General features: G+C 42.8%; 1 protein-coding gene across 1 annotated transcript; it reads left to right on the plus strand.

Annotated features, from left to right (window-relative positions):
* Window positions 1–8,638: 8,638 nt before the first annotated feature.
* Window positions 8,639–20,577, plus strand: LOC118373557 (peripheral myelin protein 22-like). The gene is made up of 5 exons (XM_035759723.2): window positions 8,639–8,793; window positions 9,722–9,813; window positions 9,920–10,013; window positions 16,771–16,911; window positions 18,856–20,577. Exons 2-5 carry the CDS (start codon window positions 9,736–9,738, stop codon window positions 19,014–19,016), a joined length of 474 nt encoding a protein of 157 aa, XP_035615616.1. The 5' UTR covers window positions 8,639–8,793; window positions 9,722–9,735; the 3' UTR covers window positions 19,017–20,577.
* Window positions 20,578–22,593: the final 2,016 nt, after the last annotated feature.

A 22,593-nucleotide genomic window follows, 5' to 3' on the forward strand; every position in this document is an offset into this window, starting at 1 on the left:
TGGCAGGACGCTTGGCCACAGTGATGTACTGGGCCATTCACACTACCCTCTGTAGCGCCTTACGTCAGATGCCGAGCAGTTGCCTTACCAGGCGTAGAACCTGTAGAACTGTAGAACTGTAGAACCTTTTTAGGATCTGGGGACCCATGACAAATCTTTTCAGTCTCCTGAGGGGGAAAGTGTTTTTTCATGCCCTCTTCATGACTGTCTTGGTATGTTAGGACCATCATAGTTTGTTGGTGATGTGGACACCAAGGAACTTGAAACTCTCGCTCCACTACAGCCCCATCGATGTTAATGGGGACCTGTTCGGCCCGCCTTTTCCTGTAGTCCACGATCAGCTCCTTAGTCTTGCTCACATTGAGGGAGAGGTTGTTGTCCTGGCACTACACTGCCAGTTCTCTGACCTCCTCCCTATAAGCCAGTGTGGAGTGCGATTGAGATTTTGTCATCTGTGGATCTGTTGCTGCGGTATGCGAATTGGATTGGGTCTAGGGTGTCCGGGAGTGTGCTGTTGATTTGAGCCATGACCAGCCTTTCAAAGCACTTCATGGCTACCGACGTGAGAGCCACTTGGCGGTAATCATTTAGGCAGTTTACCTTCGCTTCCTTGGGCACAGGGACTATGGTGGTCTGCTTGAAACATGAAGGTATTACAGATTGGTCAGGGAGAGGTTGAAAATGTCAGTGAGGACATTTGGCAGTTGGTCAGCGCATGCTTTAAGTACATGTCCTGGTAATCCATCTGGCCCAGTGGCTTTATATCACATCGGCTACTGAGCGCATTATCACACAGTCATCCAGAACAGCTTGTGCTCTCGTGCATGCTTCGGTGTTGCTTGCCCCGAAGCGAGCATAAAAGGCATTTATCTCATCTGGTAGGCTTGCATCACTGGGCAGCTCTCGTTTGGATTTCCCTTTGTAATCCATAATAGTTTTCAAGCCCTGCCACACCCGACGAGCATCAGAGCTGGTGTGGTAGGATTCATTCTTAATCCTGTATTGATGCTTTGCTTGTTTGATGTTTCGCCTGAGGGCATAGCGGGATTTCTTTTAAGCATCCAGATGAGTCTCCCGCTCCTTGAAAGCGGCAGCTCTGGCCTTTAGCTCAATGCGGATGTTGCCTGTACCCCATGGCTTCTTTTTGAGGTATGCACATACAGTCAATGTGAGGATGAAGCCAATGACTGAGGTGGTATACTCCTCAGTGCCATTGGATGAATCCCGGAACATATTCCAGTCTGTGCTAGCAAAACAGTCCTGTAGTGTAGCATCCGAGTCATCTGACCACTTCCTTATTGAGCGAGTCACTGGTACTTCCTCCTTTAGTTTTTGCTCGTAAGCAGGAATCAGGGGGATATAAATATGGTCAGATTTGCCAAATAGAGTGTGGGGAGAGCTTTGTATGCATCTCTGTGTGTGAAGTAGAGGTGGCCTAGGATTTTTATTCTCTGGTTGTACATGTGACATGCTGGTACAAATTTGGTATACGTTTGCCTGCATTATAGTCCCCGGCCACTAGGGGCGCTGCTTCTGGGTGAGCACTTTCTTCTTTGATTATTGTCTTATAGAGTTGGTTGAGAGCGGTCTTAGTGCCAGCTTCGTCCTGTGGTGGTAAATAGACGGCTACAAATAATATAGAGGAAAACTCTCTTGGTAGATAGTGTGGTCTACATTTTATCGTAAGGTACTCTACCTCAAGCAAACAATACCTCAAGACTTCTTTAATATTAGACATAGACACCAGCTGCTATTGACAAATATACACACACCCCCAGCCCTCGTCTTACCAGAGGTAGTGTCTCTGTTCTGCTGGTGCATGGAAAATCCCACTAGCTCTATATTGTCCATGTCGTCATTCAGCCACGTCTCGGTAGAACATAAGATGCTACAGTTTTTAATGTCCCATTGGTTAGATCATCTTAATCGTAGGTCATCAATTTTATTTTCCAATGACTGCACATTAGCAAGAAGAATGGACGGCAGTGGGAGTTCACTCGCTGGCCTATGGATTCTCAGAAGGCTGCCTGATCTGCGGACCCTTTTCCTGTATCTTTTCTTCACGTGAAAGGCAGGGATCTGGGCCTGTTCCAGTGAAAGCAGGATATCCTTCTCATCGGAGTCGTTAAAGGAAAAAGTTTCTTCCAGTCCGCGGTGAGTAATCGCTTTTCTGATGTCCAGAAGTTATTTTTGGTCATTAGAGACGGTAGCAGCAACATTATGTACACAATACGTGACACAAAACGCTAAAAAACCTCACAAAATAGTATGATTGGTTTGGAGAATGTAAAACGTCAGCCATGTTCTTCTGCGCCATCTTGTTCTATCCCTTTGTTTCTCAGTGTTGACACAGGCTAATGAAACCTGTCATAAAATTCCCTCATATCACTCACCAGCATACCCCACATAACTCTGTTCCATCAAACAAAGTGATATGATAATAACTGCAAATGGACTTTCATGGGTCATTAGCAACATTTTGAATCACGCTGGGTTAAAGAGAGATGGCCAACTCACAGAGCCTTGAGTCTGAAGATTACACAGTGAAATTGAGAGGAATGCCTGGACGATCTATATGATTGATCTGTTGTTCTCTCCTTCTGTTGAGAGAGATCAGGTGAGAGAGAGATAGGTGGGTGGGTGGGGTGAAGGGGTGACGGGAGACAGTTAGCAGACTGCTCTTTCCTGCTGAATCATAGCGTGGGATGATTTGAGAATTCTGCTCTGCATTTCTTTTCATTCGCTGTTGTTTATTTATATTTCTGTCTCTAAGGAGACAACAGGAAGTGTGGTAGTTAGAGGTAGATGAGGAAAATGGGGAAGAAGGAGAAAAGAGGCAGTCAGGCGGGGAGAGCACAGCAGTTCCTCACACCACCGCAAACTGATTCTGATCTCAGATTATCACATTATCATCATAAGAAGCACAAACACCTCATCTCTCTAGAGTTGCTATAGTTAGCACTGTATCCTTATAGAAAGTCACAGCTCTGCCACAACCCTCACCTCCAGGGCGTTGATATAATTTACAGGGTAATGATTCTGTAGGTCAATGGTATTTTCATATAAAACCGAGTCACAAATGAGCATATTTCAGTGGCTACTCTGGTCAAAAGTACTGCACTATGTAGGGAGAAGGGTGCCATTTCATACACAGACTCCATTGTGGATTTAAGCGGGCGCTGAAGGACGGGATGTCAGTGGACATGAGTACCATCACCTCGTGCTTTGTTTGTCTGAGGAGGAAATGTAAACCTGATGACCAGACTACCTGGAGGTAATGTAAACTTGATGATCAGACTACCTGGAGGTAATGTAAACTTGATGATCAGACTACCAGGAGGTAATGTAAACCTGACAAGGAGACCTCCAGACTAGAGCTCAGGGATTGTAAACTAGTAGATTCAACACATGTTTCTCAGACCCCACAATATTCACCCAACCACCTCAAACGCACAAACTCACAAAATGTGCTAGAGATACTTCTGCATGCCATTGTACCCTAATATACAACATGTGCCTACAGCTTTTCCTGTAGGTGGGTGTACGTTTGAGAGAGACTGCATCTCTATCTCTTTAAATAGCTGGGCAGGCCTTAACGGTCCATTGTGACACATCTGGGCTGTTTCAGAGAGACGGAGGGAGAGGGGAAGATCGGGTCCAGGGGAGGTGGTGGTACGGTGATGGTGGGAGGGAGGGAAGCTGTTGAACTAAAAACTAAGGTCCAACAGAGAGGAGCACGTCACACTCTGATGCCATCCCAGGACGTAGGGAGTAACAAGCAACCTAACCCTCGCCTGACCAGTAGCAATGTCCTCAGTAGTTACCATTTGTCCCTTACTCCTGACCTACAAGGAAGGAATCTACTGCTTCACTGTCCATCAATAACCCACAGTAAGTCTGGAACCTACTGCTTCACTGTCCATCAATAACCCACTGTAAGTCTGGAGCCTATTGCTTCACTGTCCATCAATAACCCAGTGTAAGTCTGGAACCTACTGATTCACTGTCCATCAATACCCCACTGTAAGTCTGGAACCTACTGATTCACTGTCCATCAATAGCCCACTGTAAGTCTGGAACCTACTGATTCACTGTCCATCAATAGCCCACTGTAAGTCTGGAACCTACTGATTCACTGTCCATCAATAACCCACTGTAAGTCTGGAACCTACTGATTCACTGTCCATCAATACCCACTGTAAGTCTGGAACCTACTGATTCACTGTCCATCAATAGCCCACTGTAAGTCTGGAACCTACTGATTCACTGTCCATCAATAACCCACTGTAAGTCTGGAACCTAGTACTTCACTGTCCATCAATAACCCACTGTAAGTCTGGAACCTACTGATTCACTGTCCATCAATAACCCACTGTAAGTCTGGAACCTACTGATTCACTGTACATCAATACCCACTGTAAGTCTGGAACCTACTGATTCACTGTCCATCAATAGCCCACTGTAAGTCTGGAACCTACTGATTCACTGTCCATCAATAGCCCACTGTAAGTCTGGAACCTACTGATTCACTGTCCATCAATAACCAACTGTAAGTCTGGAACCTAGTGCTTCACTGTCCATCAATATCCCACTGTAAGTCTGGAACCTACTGATTCACTGTCCATCAATAGCCCACTGTAAGTCTGGAAACTACTGATTCACTGTCCATCAATAACCCACTGTAAGTCTGGAACCTACTGATTCACTGTCCATCAATAACCCACAGTAAGTCTGGAACCTACTGCTTCACTATCCATCAATAACCCACTGTAAGTCTGGAACCTACTGCTTCACTGTCCATCAATAACCCACAGTAAGTCTGGAACCTACTGCTTCACTGTCCATCAATAACCCACTGTAAGTCTGGAACCTACTGCTTCACTGTCCATCAATAGCCCACTGTAAGTCTGGAACCTACTGCTTCACTGTATATCAATAACCCACTGTAAGTCTGGAACCTACTGCTTCACTGTCCATCAATAACCCACTGTAAGTCTGGAACCTACTGCTTCACTGTCCATCAATAGCCCACTGTAAGTCTGGAACCTACTGATTCACTGTCCATCAATAACCCACTGTAAGTCTGGAACCTACTGATTCACTGTCCATCAATAACCCAGTGTAAGTCTGGAACCTACTGCTTCACTGTCCATCAATAACCCACTGTAAGTCTGGAACCTACTGATTCACTGTCCATCAATAGCCCACTGTAAGTCTGGAACCTACTGATTCACTGTCCATCAATAACCAACTGTAAGTCTGGAACCTACTGCTTCACTGTCCATCAATAGCCCACTGTAAGTCTGGAACCTACTGATTCACTGTCCATCAATAACCAACTGTAAGTCTGGAACCTACTGCTTCACTGTCCATCAATAACCCACTGTAAGTCTGGAATCTACTGCTGCACTGTCCATCAATAGCCCACTGTAAGTCTGGAACCTACTGATTCACTGTCCATCAATAACCCACTGTAAGTCTGGAACCTAGTGCTTCACTGTCCATCAATAGCCCACTGTAAGTCTGGAACCTACTGATTCACTGTCCATCAATAACCCACTGTAAGTCTGGAACCTACTGATTCACTGTCCATCAATAATCCACTGTAAGTCTGGAACCTACTGCTTCACTGGCCATCAATAACGAACTGTAAGTCTGGAACCTACTGCTTCACTGTCCATCAATAGCCCACTGTAAGTCTGGAACCTACTGCTTCACTGTCCATCAATAACCCACAGTAAGTCTGGAACCTACTGCTTCACTGTCCATCAATAACCCACTGTAAGTCTGGAACCTACTGCTTCACTGTCCATCAATAACCAACTGTAAGTCTGGAACCTACTGCTTCACTGTCCATCAATAACCAACTGTAAGTCTGGAACATACTGCTTCACTGTCCATCAATATTCCACTGTAAGTCTGGAACCTACTGCTTCACTGTCCATCAATAACCCACTGTAAGTCTGGAACCTACTGCTTCACTGTCCATCAATAACCAACTGTAAGTCTGGAACCTAGTGCTTCACTGTCCATCAATAGCCCACTGTAAGTCTGGAACCTACTGATTCACTGTCCATCAATAACCCACTGTAAGTCTGGAGCCTACTGATTCACTGTCCATCAATAACCCACTGTAAGTCTGGAACCTACTGCTTCACTGTCCATCAATAACCCACTGTAAGTCTGGAACCTACTGCTTCACTGTCCATCAATAGCCCACTGTAAGTATTGAACCTACTGCTTCACTGTCCATCAATAACCCACTGTAAGTCTGGAGCCTACTGCTTCACTGTCCATCAATAACCGACTGTAAGTCTGGAGCCTACTGCTTCACTGTCCATCAATAACCCACTGTAAGTCTGGAGCCTACTGCTTCACTGTCCATCAATAACCCACTGTAAGTCTGGAACCTACTGCTTCACTGTCCATCAATAACCCACTGTAAGTCTGGAACATTTACATTTACATTTAAGTCATTTAGCAGACGCTCTTATCCAGAGCGACTTACAAATTGGTGCATTCACCTCACCTTATGACATCCAGTGGAACAGCCACTTTACAATAGTGCATCTAAATCTTTTAAGGGGGGTGAGAACGATTACTTTATCCTATCCTGGAACCTACTGCTTCACTGTCCATCAATAACCTACTATGTGCCAAGGTGCATAGAAATAAGTTCTGGCTCGTGGTGGTTCAACACCCTATTTAGAAACTTTATGTTGGTGTTTCCTTTATTTTGGCCGTTATCTGTAGATCAATCACTGTGAGCTAGTTTCTGACAGAGATGCAATGCTAGAATCTGATCAGATCCTGACATGTTAACTGTCTCCCAGCTGGGTTGGCTCTGGGCCTCTGGTAAACAGATGGGGTAATGTAACACTCCCAAGCGGTTGGCACGTCCACCCACCCACACAATAACTCTTGTCAGTCTTTTACAAACATTAGCATATATGGGGCTAGGAGGGTGCACTAAGCAGCTTTTCATTTCAGGCAGTAGTGAGCTACTCTATTATCCTGGTCCCAGATCTGTGCTCTGTTTGGCAAGGCATTGATATGGATATGCTGAATAAACTGATCTGGGACCAGACTGCCACTCCTTGGCTCCTCTGGGGCAGTATAATGTCTCCACATCACTGTGTGTGTGTGTATGTGTGTGTGTGTGTGTGTGTGTGTGTGTGTGTGTGTGTGTGTGTGTGTGTGTGTGTGTGTGTGTGTGTGTGTGTGTGTGTGTGTGCGTGTGTGTGTGTGTGTGTGCGTGCGTGTGTGTGTGTGTGTGTGTGTGTGTGTAGAGCTGCTCTACTAACCTACTGAGTCTGTATTACGTGTCTGTCTGTCCCATGTTTTGTGTATGACGCCTAACGACTGACCATTGAGTGCTGAAGTGTGTATATTTTATGAGTCTAATCTGGATCACAAGGACCCTTACACGGTAGAATTTCTAGAATGTGTATTTCACATGACTGCAGAATTCAGCCTGTCACTCACGGTGAATGAGCATCCAGTAGGTCTTAGTGCTGTAGTGTGCTACTGGTTGTTTTAGAGTTTTTGGTCCGGTTTCTACTCCTGCTGAATGGAGAATGTCCTCCTGAATGCTCTTCACACCCATTACTTTATTACCCTGTTATCTGTATCTGCACCTGTAAACTTCCCTGTACACAGAAGAGTAGAATCCATGCCTACGGATTTTAGAACACACTCCCTGCTCCAAGCTGAATGATTCATGTCAAACTAAGGATAACCGCAGATCCTGTCTGTATCTCAAATGGCACCCTAATTCCTACATTGTGCACCACTTTTGACCAGAGCCCTATGGGCCCCCAGCTGAATGAGTCATGTCAAACAGAAGATAGGATCTGGGGCTATCCCTGCCCTATCTCTCCTCTCCAGCAGGCCTACATCGCCCAGACGCTGCGCTACGGTTGGGTCATACCCACTCGTCCACACTTTCACACATGCTGTATGATGGGGTGAGTCAATCACAGAGCGGACCACACTGTGGACTAGAAACGAGAGAGAGGCTTGTTCCCATTCTGCGAACCAACGTTGTTTGTGTGCCTCATTTCCCAGTATTTAATCACTTTGGAGCACTTCCAACATACCTCACTGTACTGTACAGTAAGGAACGTTATATCCACCCGACCTCTCTCAATTTCAACATGAGATAAATGATGAGGTGTATTAAAGCTGTAATAAAGTTCAAAGGCCAACAATAACTAATATTTGACGTTAAAAATATATATCTTTGTAGCTCATCAGTGTTAACATTTGGATTTGATTTAAGCCTATTCAATATATCACATATCAATATTATCAAGTTATCAATTTAATTATGTGTGTGAACTATATACATTTAAATAATAGTTCCATAACATTTAGGGGAAATTATTCTAAGGAATACCATCCAGAGAGATATTAATACATTATCCTCGACGACAAAGGTCGTTATGTGTTCATGGTATCCATGTATTCAAGCAAACAATGTGTCATGAAATAACTTCCAAGCACAGTGAGTGAGTAACTTCCAGACTGCTTTCCTGTTGTGTAATTATGTATTTGACTTCCAAATGATGTATCGGAAATCCTATCACAGAGGGGCACTCCCTGACGTAGCGACGCACCGATGGGCGTTGTTCTTCCATAATGAGATACTTTATAACTGCAGCGCTGCCCTTCTCATCAATCTTGTCGGAAGAAATTGGAACAGTTGTTGGACTAGGGGAGACTTGCTTTGCGCGCTTTCCTTCGGAAAACCATTTTTTTTGTGGAATTATAGTCACTCTGCAGTCGCACTAAGTAAGTTGTCTTTGCTTCCAACTGTGGTGAACTTTTTCGGTAGATTGAATAATCACATGCGTATGGAATATATGGCAAGAACGGAACTCCAAAACGAAGCGGCCTTTCCTCATTAAAATTTAAGTTACTGCGATCTTCTCGCAGGCAGGCAGGCAGGAGAAAGACTTGGTTTATTTTCCTAGTAGCTATAATATCCATAAAAACATGTTTGACGGATGGATCTGTTAATTTTACATATCGACTATCAGCGTGTCGACATACAGTAGCCTTTTCTGGTCTATTTAATATTTTTGCTAGATGGATTGTTTATTTATAATTCGTGAGCACCTATTGAGAATACACATGCAACATATACACCAACTGGCATAAATCATTTAGGAAGTAGCCTACACTGTGCAGTTGATAATGTCCACTTATCTCTGGTTTAGTGGAACATGTTTTAGGTCCAACTGGACCTGCAGTGCTGTGTGAAAGCTGACCTGTTCTAACCTAGCTTGATTCGTTTATTATGCTACATGGAGGAAACAACATGCCTTTTAAATTATTTTTCTCATAAAGGAAAGCAGGGAAACTTACAAAGGGTGTGATTAATGCCATGCTACTCTAAAAAAATGGTAGGTAGACACTTGTTCATTTCTAGTGGACATGCATAAGCGACTATTACATTTTAAACATTAACAAAATGTTCAGCTAAACTTTACTTCATGTGTATTGCAAGTTGAATATCAGTTGGACATAAACAAGTTCTCCTTTTTAAAATCCTCTCCAATAGACATTCCACTGTGCAGATCAAGTTTCAGAGAAGGCGCTGTTCTGTGTTGAATGCAGGGCATTACAGATCCTGCAGTGACACACCCATGTCCCAGTCCCACAGAACTGGAGAGAGACCTTCAGAAACTGACTGCGCCCCCTTTCTTTTCTCATTTAGCGCCTTCTGACAAGATGCTGCTCCTACTACTGGGAATCGTCGTCCTGCACATTGCAGCCCTAGTCCTCCTATTTGTGTCAACAATTGTCAACGTAAGTAGAGCTCATTATCAATCATTTCTGAAAATTAATCAAAACCGTAAAAAAAATCAGGCTGCGGTGTTCTCTTGTTAATAGCAGCTCTGTGTTTATCCTCTAGGCCTGGACGACAGGGTCCACTAGCAGCTCAGACCTCTGGAATAACTGCTCTACAACCAATGGAGGATACCACTGTGACCCGGCCAACACTGGAGGTAAAATAGAGAGACTGACTGTACATCTGCTGCAGTGGCTAGGTTTTTTTTTCAGAAAGTCATCTCTCATTCTGCATGATGCTGATGATGCCTCCTATTGTCCAATAGTGAACTTATTTTGAAGGATATACTGTAGATATCTATTTGTAGATCCTATAAATGGGTTATTCTGAATATTAGTGCATTTGACACCAAAATGGTTGAGATTTTCTTGTGTCTTGAGAATAAGTTAAGCACTGTTGGTTGACTGTAAGATCCTAGACAGTAATTCGTAGGAAGACTTCAAGAGTGATTAACTGGCTTAGGCCCTGAAATCCCACTCACATTAATGTTAACCATGCCCCTAATGGGAATCAGTCTCCAATGAGACCCTACTGCCATCTAGGGGTGAGAATGTGAAACTCTGTATAAATAGTCATGGTGTGATGTCCATATTCAGACATGTATGGGTCTTTTTAAGGGTATTTTAAAGTGTTAGATCTGAGCAGCAGTGTGTGTGTGTGTGCAGCAGACAGGGAGGCCTTGGACCACCCCATACAGAACAGTGTGCTGACAGCTCTGGTCACACCCATGTATCAGATCCTGTATACAGCGAGATCATAAAAAAAAACAGAGACCTAGCAGCTGTGTTTTTTGTCTGAGACAGATTCAGACCAGTGTCAATAGGGGTTGAAGGGAAACACTGCAACAACAAACAATACCATATTAAATTAGAAGTTATGATATGGATTAGAATATTTTACAAGCAGAAACTTCAATCAATCATATTAATTTATAAAGCCCTTCTTACATCAGCTGATGTCAGTGCTGTACAGAAACCCAGTCATAGTCTATCTCTACCGCTCTTGCTGTATCTAGAGTTGAAAACAGCAGGTCTGGGGCAAGGTACCACGTCCGGTGAACTGTTCTGTGGAACCATGACCTGAACAGTTTAAGCTAGAGCAGCAGCACGACCAGGTGGACTGGGGACAGTAAGTAGTCCTGAGGCATGTTCCTAGGGCTCAAGTCCTCAGAGGGAGAATTAGAGAGAGCATACTTAAATTCACACAGGACACCAGATAAGACTGGAGAAATACTCCAGATATAACAGACTGACCCTAGCCCACCCCCTCCCGACACACAAACTATTGCAGCATAAATACTGGAGGCTGAGACAGGAGGGGTCGGGAGACACTGTGGGCCCGTCGGACAATACCGCAGGACGGGGCCAAATAGGCAGGATATAACCCCACCCACTTTGCCAAAGCACAGGCCCCACACCAGTAGAGTGATATCTCCAACCACAAACTTACTATCCTGAGACAATTCTGAGTATACCCCACAAAGATCTCTGCCACGACATGAACCCTAGGGCAGCGCCAACCCGGACAGGAAGATCACGTCAGTTACTCAACCCACTCAAGTGAAGTACCCTTCCTAGGGATGGCATGGAAGACCACCAGTAAGCCACTGACTCAGCCACTGTAATAGGGTTTGAGGCAGAGCATCCCAATGGAGTGAGGGGAACCAGCCAGGCAGAGACGGCAAGTGCGGTTCATTGCTCCAGTGCCTTTCCATTCACCAAGAGTTAAAATATATAGTGAAAACAATAGTGGTCCTAAAACGGAGCCTTGGCAAACACTGACATTTACAGTTGATTTGTCAGAGGACAAACCATCTACAGTGACAAACTGATTTCTTTCTGACAGATAAGATTGAAACCAGGCCAGAACTTATCAGTGTAGACCAATTTGGGTTTCCAATTTCTCCAAAATAATGTGGTGATCAATGGTATCAACAGCAGCACAAAGGTCTAGGAGCACAGATGCAGAGCCTCTGTCTGACGTCAAACATGGTTCTAGAGGCAATGTAATACTATAAAACTTGTGTTCAATAGTTTAATGTATTACCTTAGATCCATTATTACACTAGTCTCAAGCCCAACAGGCTGTAGATAGCTGCCTGGTGTGTCAGACTCGGGCCCCAGTGTGTTTTGTTAGTGAGACAGACAGCAGATTCTTTCTCGTGTTCTGTAGGGGTCGAGGGGAAGGAGGTGGAGTCTACTCACGTGCACGGGGCCCAGCCCGACCCAGCCAATCAGTAGTGTTCAAAGGCTACTGCAATGCTTTGCTGAGCAATCAGTACAACTGGTATGACTGGGTTCGCTAAACATGAGGGTGGGATGGAGGCTCCACCAATGGTCACGCACACTGGATGGCCTCTTTATTTTTAATCTTCCTATTAGGAATTAAGTTATGTAGTTATACATAGTCTATATTCCACGTGGGGATTGGTTTGTTTTCCCCATGCTGTTTGTACTTGACCTGACTTTGCCCATGACATGGGAACCCAGTCCTTAGTTTGTTTTACTAATTACAGTTAAGCAATGTCCACATTAACTTCTTACTGTATGTTAGTTATTACGTGTACTGGACAGACACCAGCTGGTCTGATCTCTACTGTAGCCACAGCCTGGCACTTCAATCTGTCAGCTGAAGCGTGACATTAACATGACATGCATAGCAGATATGTCCTTGTGCCTCAGGATAGTCAGGACTCAACAAACTAAGAACAATTCTTAATTTTCCTCTTGATTTTTCTGTCAGAAATGTCTATTTTGAATTAATTCTATAACATAGAGTACAGTGTAACATGTTGTGTGGGTTATGTATTCTAACCATTAAGTGTAGAATGGAAATGACCGTAGACACAAGCACAACAGGGACTCTTATTATGGTAGATATTGTGGGCTCAAGGACCACACCTCACCCCAGGAAATGCCCCATATCACAACGTCACAGCCTTCTGGTACGAGACAGGAAGAGCGGAAGGAAGAGAACATGTCTGTTTATCAACCGTATAGGATATATTTATAGAACCCTGATGTAAAACAAAGTGCCGCACAACAAAGTATCATGCAACATGTTATCATGTTTAGGCCTATAAATTGTGTCATACATTAACGTATCGTTAGCCTTACTATGAGAGTTGATTTGGTTTCATGTAAAGCTTTCATGGATATAAATGGAGTTTGTCATATTGCTATTCAGTGGATTGGTTTGATAGTATTGTTGGCTATTTCTCTGCTCTGGGGTGACAGACTCTTTGATAACGTCATTGAATCCATCAAACCTTGTTTCCCCAAACCTCTCATGACAAGATGTATTAGTTTCCTGGAAAGCTTCAGGTGCATCATGGGAGATGTATAAACAATCTACAAATGGATGTCGACTGAACAAACAGTTATAAATCAGTAAAGTGTCTGCTGTGGCCTGGACTATGTCTGTGCCACAAACATTCATTTTTAGGTTTCTTAACCAATTAGTGAAGCTAAAGAATCCTGAGCAGGGTCTCAAAAACCACTGGATTTGGGCTGAATTAAATGGTGGTTAAAAACAAGCATCCACAGTAAGTTTAGTACCTGAGACATGGAGGATGCATGGTGTATACTGGAATCTTATCTTCCTACTTGACTATGGTAGTGTCCTTAGTATCCAATGGAGGCATGCAGGTCTGTATTTGTATTTATTAAGGATCCCCATTATTTCCTGCCAAGGCAGGCAGCAACTACTGTTCCTGGGGTCCAAAATAATTAAGGCAGTTATGTAATGTTTTTTTTTATAATACATTCTTAACAGATTTCACAACTCATTGTGTGTGCCCTCAGGCCCCTACTCTTCTACCACATATCTACATAACAAAATCCATGTGAACATGTGTATGCGTCTGTGCCTACATTTGTGTTGCTTCACAGTCCCCGCTGTTCCATAAGGTGTATTTTTTTTAAATGTTTGAAATCTAATTTTGCTACTTCCATGTGTTACTTGATGTAGAATAGATTTCTACATAGTCCAACAATACATTTCTGTTTCTGGTAAATACTTTGGTAGAGCTCCAGCAGAAAACAACATGTTGTGGCATGGGTAGTGACAGCAGCAGACACAGCTAAACGTGAAGTGAAAGGGAGAGAGATGTGAGAAATGGCTTTGGAGAGCTAGATGGAGAGATGCCTTAGGAAACCTGAGAGTGTATGCAGGCTACATGCATGACCCTCTGACAAGAAATAGAGCTGCGTGGAAGTCCAGGCATTCCAGACGTAGATAGTGCTGTGGTTGGAGCGCTAACACAGAGTGCTGGGGGGATATATCTGTCAGTGGCATGTATTCATGGATGCCAAGGGAAGCCTGGCTTCCACACATGTACCAAGAAAAAAAACATCCAAAATCATTTATCTTTAGTCTTTCATAAATATCCTTCAAATCGCAAGAGACGGTGTATCTCACCGGAGATAGCATCCAAGTGAACGAAACAGCGCCCTCCTGTCTGTCTGTGTAGCCCATCTATCTGATTCTGTCTGGTCAACAAGAGTATGACGTTGTAGCATTGACTGCAAGGGAAGCCAACTCGTCATTGAGCTCAGCTGTGATCGGTCCTGGCGCACCAAAAGTGTCAAGGGAAGCCACTGGATTTGGCTTCACACCAATTGCATCACTTTAGAAGCCAGAAGTCATGGACAAAACTTTAATTGTTGTGTTGTCCTCCGGTGACTAGCTGACTAATAGGGATTTGGACTTGTGGTTTTACATAATTCTCTGTACTGGCCAATGATGATTATAACAGCAATTCTGATCCAATCATTAATGTATACATTGTGCCCCTGGATTGAGGGGATGGAAGTTCAACAGGTGTAGAAATCTAATTTTTACTAGCTAACTAGTTTCCCATGAAAGGGAGTTAGGCTAGCGAGCAAGCATTTTAGCCAGGTAGCCTAGGACAACAAACCGTGTGCTGTATGACAGTCATAGACCATTTAGGCAACATGAAAGAGGATGGCATTGGCGTTTCTCTACAAGTAGGGTGAGTCAACATTTTTGCACACATGAATCACTTTCATGGACAGCCTCATCATAGTTAGCTTACATTGATTGGACTCTATTGATTTTGGTATCTTTTAGTTGTCACTGTATTGGACTAAGCATGTTGAAATCATGCTGGATTAGTGGAGGCAGCACCATTTTTCTTTGTCTTGCAGTAACTCTGTGGTTCTAAATCAATAGTTTAGTATTCTGAAATGTAGGATACATTGATGATTGGATCAGAATCGCTGTTATAATCTTCATTGGCCAGTACAGAGAATTATGGTCCCTTTTGGATACACTTCACTTGCGTGACAATGCTGTAGGTCATGTTACATGCAATATGCTTTGTGGACTCCAGTTTTGTGATGAAACAAAGGTGTGGATGAATTTATTCTGCCACTGTCTTAATGTCTCTGCCTTAGTTCATAAGCTTTGCCTCCGTGATATTTAGGGCCTAACAGGTTATAGAGCAAACAACACAATTATCACAACACCGGTTGTAAAATGGCTTTTACCCACGCAACGCTACTGCTCAAAGTCCCTGGCTGTCATTTCAGGTTACTATAATGGGTTAACAGGGTGTTCTGTGCTGTAGTAACATGGCCTTAGAACAGCAATAGGTATAGTAACCAGACCATCAATGTCTTAAGGGCCTATTTGTATTATTGTGTAGCCTACAATGCTTTCAGGAACAGGATACCTAGGTACCATTATTGTGGTTGACATTCGTACCCCCTTGGAAATGTAATCAGCATAATACAAAAAATCTCCGTAAAATCAGTCATTTTAAACTAGAGATCTGTTTTTTTGCATTGGATACTTCTCAATCCACAGATGTTGCGTCTTCGGTGAAAGGTGAGCTAGAGTTGTGGTTGTCAGACCATGAGACATCCCGAAAAACAGTCTTGTAACAAATCTGTAGTGGCCAAACGGTTTGGCCTACAAATGAGACTCACGAACACGATGGTATTCTCCATTTTTCTCTACAACCCCCACGAGCATATTGGCTGTACCGACTTCAGACGAGTCCCAATCTGCCAAGTTCTGTCTGTTTGGGCTACACATGTATATGCCCCCTCTGTGCAAAGGTGAGAGACTCTGTTTTGCTCTAGGATACCCATATTCATCTGAATGTCTCCTGGTACCAGTTGAAAAAGTTAATGGAAGTGTGTGTATATATGGACACTGTGTATATAGTGCCAATAATAAGGGGTTAAATACGTGTAAAAAAATAAATGCAAATGTTTCCTCTTCTGTTCCATGTTTAGTGAATGTTATTCAGTGGTTTGTATGGGCTTATAGGTCACTTTTTTAATCAAATCATAAAAATGGATACTTCAAGGGGTCTTGCAAAATGATGCTTGGTATGACCTCCTTAAAACAATTCCATACAGCTTAGTAGAACTCCTCCCCTGACTTAGACTTTTATGGGTCAAGTGTTCCAGGTAACGAAACAGGGCTTCTTCCCTGTTATTTCACTGATCTGCATTCTCATTAAAGTCGTTTCTTTAGTGTTGCGAACTCTGCATGATTGGGTTTCTATGTTGCTGTAAATAGAAAGTGAAGTCTGATGTATAGTTGTGAGTCTAATGCATGTATCCATGTATAGACAATTCATACAGTTGAAGTATGAAGATTACATAAACTATAGTTTGTTAACAATAAATTTGTGGTATGGTTTAAAAACGAGTTTCAATGACTCTAACAGACTTATGTAAACTTCTGACTTCAACTGTATATACTTTATAGCTATGTCTAGTCCATGTGTCCTGTGTGGTCCTCTGTAGCTCTGCGTTGCGTTATGCCTAAGAACAGCCCTTAGCCGTGATGTGTTGAACATGCACACCTCCCCCTCAGGCCTTATTGCTTAAATATATTATGTATAATTGACTGACAATCTCCCCCTCTGTTCCCTGCAGTGTGGATCCAGGCGGTGCAGGCCCTGATGATCCTGTCCATCATCTTCAGCTTCATCTCTCTCTTCCTGTTCTTCTGTCAGCTCTTCACCCTTCAAAAGGGAGGCCGTTTCTTCCTCACTGGAGTGTTCCAGATCCTTGCCAGTAAGTTCCCATTATATCATTCAGGAAAACTCAACTGAAACAGACCTATTCAGAAGTTTACACTGTATAAAGGGTCTTAAAGCTTCTTGTTTTATTCAAGCAATACACCAGCAGTTGACTATGCACCCGCTGCACCGGAATGGACTTTCACAGAAAGTGTTGCAACAAACAGCTTCTGGGTTGTCTGTCAGTGCACTGATATTGTCTGTCAGTTGAATAGGGTGTTGTATTCTGCCACCTCTACTGGTATATTGTGTTCACCATTGGCAGCACTTTCTAATCTCCCAGGTTGGCACTGTAGACCATGCCCTTCTTTGGACACTGTGTTAACAAACCTCCAAACGAGCTTCAACGCCACACAACACTCCTTCCGTTGCTTTCAACTGCTCTTAAATGCTAGTAAAACGAAATGCATGCTTTTCAACCGATCGCTGCCTACACCCGCCTGACGAGCATCACTACTCTGGACACTTCTGACTTAGATTACGTGGACAACTACAAATACCTAGGTGTTTGGCTAGACTGTAAACTCTCCTTCCAGACTCACATTAAGCATCATTAAGCATCCAAAATTAAATCTAGTATCGGCTTCCAATTTTGCAACAAAGCCTCCTTCACTCATGCTGCCAAACGCACCCTCCTAAAACTCACTATCCTACGGATCCTTGACTTCGGCGATGTCATTTACAAAATGGCCTCCAACACCATACTCAGCAAACTGGATGTAAACTGGATGTAGTCTGGATGTAGTCTATCACAGTGCCATCCGTTTTCTCACCAAAGCCCCATATAGTACCCACCACTGTATGCTCCTCTCGTTGGCTGGTCCTCGCTACATATTCGTCGCCAAACCCACTAGCTCCATTTATAAGTCTTTGCTAGGTAAAGCCTCGCCTTATCTCAGCTCACTGGTCACCATAGCAACACCCACCCGTGGCACGCTCTCCAGCAGGTATATTTCATTGGTCATCCCCAATGCCTTTCCTTCCAGTTCTCTGCTGCCAATGACTGGAACGAATTCCAAAAATCACTGAAGTTGGAGACTTATAGCTCCCTCACTAACTTTAAGCATTAGCTGTCAGAGCAGCTTTTTTTACCGCTCGCTGCAGCTGTACACAGCCCATCTGTAAATAGCCCATCCAATGAATGAATGAACTACCTACCTCATCCCCATATTTGTTTTTGTTTTTCTGTTTTTTTTCACACCACTATTTCTACTTGCACATCCTCATCTGTACATATCACTCCAGTGTAAATTGTAAATTTCTTTGCCACTATTGGCCTATTTATTGCCTTACCTCTTTACTTCATTTGCACACACTGTATACAGATTTTTTTCATTGTTATTGACTACGTTTTTTTATCCCACGTGTAACTCTGTTGTTTTTGTCGCACTGCTTAGCTTTATCTTGGTCAGGTCGCAGTTGTAAATGAGAACTTGTTCTCAACTGGCCTACCTGGTTAAATGAAGGTGAAATAATGATAATGATAATAATGATGATGAAATGCCAGTGGGCACAGGCACACACAACTGGAAATTTCAAGACTGGAAACATAGTGGGTGAACAACAATGAACTTAACTTCAACACAGAGACCGTGTCATGCCAGTTTACAGTGGGCAGGGCTGGGTTCTCTTGTAACTTGGAAGCAGGCCAGGGCTTTAGATGAGGACGTGAGGAATCTAACAGAGGCATGTTTGTAGTTCAATAGGAACCATGACAGTGTGACAACAATTGGCTGGGGGAATCCATTTGGGAAGTATGGACCCTACTCACCTCACCTCTCCTCTACTGCTACCCAACATGGTTCATTCTAGGACAACGTCCATGAAGCATTGCAGAATGTGATGATGGCGTGACACACAAGAATTTGATCTTAAGAATTCGACCCCCTCCCCTTCATCTCCTGATCTCCTTCTCTTCTCATATTTTCCTCTCCTCTAGGTCTGTTTGTGATGAGTGGAGCAGTGATCTATACGGTGATGAGTCCTGAGTGGGTGCCTGATTCAGAGGCCTTTGGCTGGGCCTACATCATGGCCTGGGCGGCCTTCCCTCTGGCCCTGATCAGCGGACTCATCTATGTCATCTTGAGAAAACGGGAATAAGACCCCTGTTCCCTAACCTCCACCCCACTCTCAGCATTAACAATCCCCCCCAGGAGAGTAGAGTCAGAAGCTTGAGGACTGGTTTCTGACTGAGTCCACAGCCGTCTTCACCCAGGTCTTCATCGTACTGGGAGGTAACACATGATGAAACAATACTGTCAGAATTTGAATCTGTATATAGTATCTATGGTTTAAAGTCTATTTATAACACTTTACATATGTGTACATAGTATTGTTGTTGCTCCGTCAGATATTCAGACAAGCTTTGTTTTAGCTGATAAATCTTTGTAATGTTGAAATAATTAGACGCTGTGTTTTTGAACAGTTTGAACAGTTTTCACCAAAGTGCATGTATAAAATGGAGAGCTTTGTGTAACTGAGCTTGCTTTACAAAAACTAAGTGGTAACATCCAAATAATGGCTTAGATGTTTAACTTTTGTTTTAAATTTAGTTTTTTATTTTCAACAAATGGTGCTATGTATTTCCCATTCCTATTACTGATAGCCATTTTCATTTTACAGTCAAATGACTTGACTTATGAAGTAACTATAAACGTCAGGGTGAGAATTAGACTTCAATGTAATGTGCCTAACTGCCTCGGTTTATAGAGACATGATTTGTTTTAAATGATAGCTTTAGAAAAACAGTCAACTGTGATTGTTCAGCTAAAAGGAGCGTTGGAGTTAGGGTGATGGAGCAGTCGTGTTTTGGTTGGAATGTCAGTATTAGAATGTCTTGCCATTGTTCCATTTGATTTCCTCTGTTTTAGACAGAGTTCAAGGATGGAGAACGAGAGATAAATGACTGCATTGACTTAAATCTGGGTTGTCTTCTCTCACTGTAAGGCCAAGCCATGTTCATCTGTTTGTATTTATAACATATGTACGACCAGTAAACACGCTAGATACCAACCTGCCTCTTGGACAGAGTACTGTAACAACTAGTAGGGCATTGCAGACAGGTCAAAATGGATGTAAGTTTTTATATCTGATTACATTATATAGATAATTCAAAGAAGGGCAAGCAAGCTCTGAGGCAGCGTACTCCAACCTGATCCAGGCAGAATAGAGGACATGATTTCTAGTATTAGCCTTGCCATGTGGGAGAAAATGGACTGAGGTCTGCAGTTGTGATGCAAATGTTCCAATTCACTTTTGAAGTTTGACAAGCTGCAGTTTCTGCCACACTGAAGTACATGTTTTATCATGTTAATAACATGTCTATAACTATTTAGTATGTAGACTTAATGAAACAAACCAAATTGAAAGCTCCTACCTACGGGGGATTTCTATGAATTTCACTATTTTATTTAGTGTATTCCTCATCACAGCATAACACTAACACCATTAGAGCTATAGTCAAGACCATTGATTAATGTTGAACTCCATGTAGCTATTTACAATCTTAATAGATATGTTTAAATGGTCCAGTGTCTGCCTTGAAGAGTATGGTAAACAACTGAAGAGAGGAAGTAAAAATGTACAGTGCATGAAAGAGTGTAATGTGGGATCTCTTCTTGTATTTGGTTGGTGTGTTATTAAAGAGAATGCAAATTCTGAACTCTCGCTCTGTGGCCATAATATAATACCTGCACTAGGAGCTCGGTTCTGTTTGAGAAAAAATGTATGACAATGTAATGAGTCTTTTAACATCATGCAGATTTCTCCCATCAAATAGCCTAAACTAAATGGCACTCAATCAAAAATGCACTGTCATGTAAACAACACAGGTCAAAGTAAAATGGACAATATGGAATGGATAGTCACGATTGTTGTCCAGGAGTTTTCACCCCATTTGTGATCAGTGGTTTCAAGTTTGTCAATTTATAGCAAGCTGATCATGGTGAAAAATAAAATACTTCTTCATTTCCCACTGTTAACACGTTGCACACTACAGACCCTTGTTTGATTCCAAGCTGTATCTCAACCGGCTGTGATTGGGAGTCCCATAGGGCGGTGCACAATTGGCCCAGCGACGTTAGGGTTTGGGTAGTCTGTCATTGTAAATAAGAATTTGTTCTTAACTGACCTACCTAGTAAAAAAAAAATAATAATAATCCATTGTGGGCCGAAGTGTTAGGTTACACCCCAGTAAGCACGAGCCAACATCTCTTTGTCCCTGTCCGGGCTTTGTTTTGTTTTTTTGGTGTTTTACAAATGGTAGGCTTACCACAGATGGGCATTCTTAAAATTATATTTCAGACAACACTGCACGCTATACCTCAGTAAGCATGTGACTGATTGACATGACTGATCTTAAATTTCGGATATTTCTTCGCCTTGGAGCCTTATTCTTTTTGTTTTGTTGCTAAAAAGTTTTTATTTTGCATTGATAGAATAGTCAAATTGTAAACTACTTTTTTTTTTTTTTTTTTTTTTAAACCTAATATTTGGTTTTGTTTATCTAGCCCTCTAACTAGGGTTGTAAAATGTGTAGAAATCCCAGTTGAAGGATTTACTCATTATTCCCTCCTAATGCCAGAAGTCTTCCCACTTTTTCCAGAAATCTAGGTTGGAATTTTGGAAAAGTTACCAGGATTTTGCATCTATACCAACATCATACAGTATCACCATCAGTGACTTGCTCATTACGGAACTGGTCAGATGTGGACGCTATGCTACAGGACTGTTTTGCTAGCACAGACTGGAATTTGTTCTGAGATTCTTCCAATGGAATTGAGGAGTATACCACCTTAGTCACCGGCTTCATCAATAAGTGCATTGACGACGTCGTTCCCATCGTGACTGTACATGCATATCCCACAGCTACTTTCAGGTCTCTCCAGAGATGTTCATGTCAGGGCTCTGGCTGGGCCACTCAAGGACATTCAGACTTGTCTTGACTGTGTGATTAGGGTTGTTGTCCTGTCGGAAGGTGAACCTTCACCCCAGTCTGAGGTCCGGGGCAACCGGGGTTTTCATCAAGGATTTCTCTAATTTGTTTCGTTCATCTTTAATTCGATCCTGACTAGTCTCTCAGTCTCTGCCGCTAAAAAACATCCCCACAGCATGATGTTGCCACCACCATGCTTCAAGTTTCTTCCATTTAAGGAGGATGGATGCCACTGTGTTCTTGGATCGTCAATGCTGCAGAAATGTAGATACCCTTCCCCAGATCTGCGATTCATTGCAATCCTGTCTGTTCTACAGACAATTTCTTCGAACTCATGGCTTGGTTTTTGCTCTGACATGGACTGTCATCTGTGGGACTTTATATAGACAGGTGTGTGCCTCTCTCCAAATCATGTCCAATCAATGGCATTTATCACAGGTGGACTCCAATCAATTTGTTGAAACATTTCAAGGATGATCAATTTCAAGTCTCATAGCAAAGGGTCTGAATACTTATGTAAATACAGTATTTCTGTTTTATTTTAAATGCATTTGCAAAAAGTTCTAAATACCTGTTTTTGCTTTCTCATTTTGGGGTATTGTGTGTAGATTGAGGATACAGTTTTACGTAATCCATTTTAGAATAAGGCTGTAACATAACAAAAGGTCAAGGGGTCTGAATACTTTCCGAATGCACTGTATTTGGGTAAGGGAAGACCCCCATGAAATGGACAAATGAATGGCA

Source organism: Oncorhynchus keta, chromosome 2, assembly GCF_023373465.1.
Source record: "Oncorhynchus keta strain PuntledgeMale-10-30-2019 chromosome 2, Oket_V2, whole genome shotgun sequence".
In the NCBI taxonomy this organism is placed as follows: domain Eukaryota; kingdom Metazoa; phylum Chordata; class Actinopteri; order Salmoniformes; family Salmonidae; genus Oncorhynchus; species Oncorhynchus keta.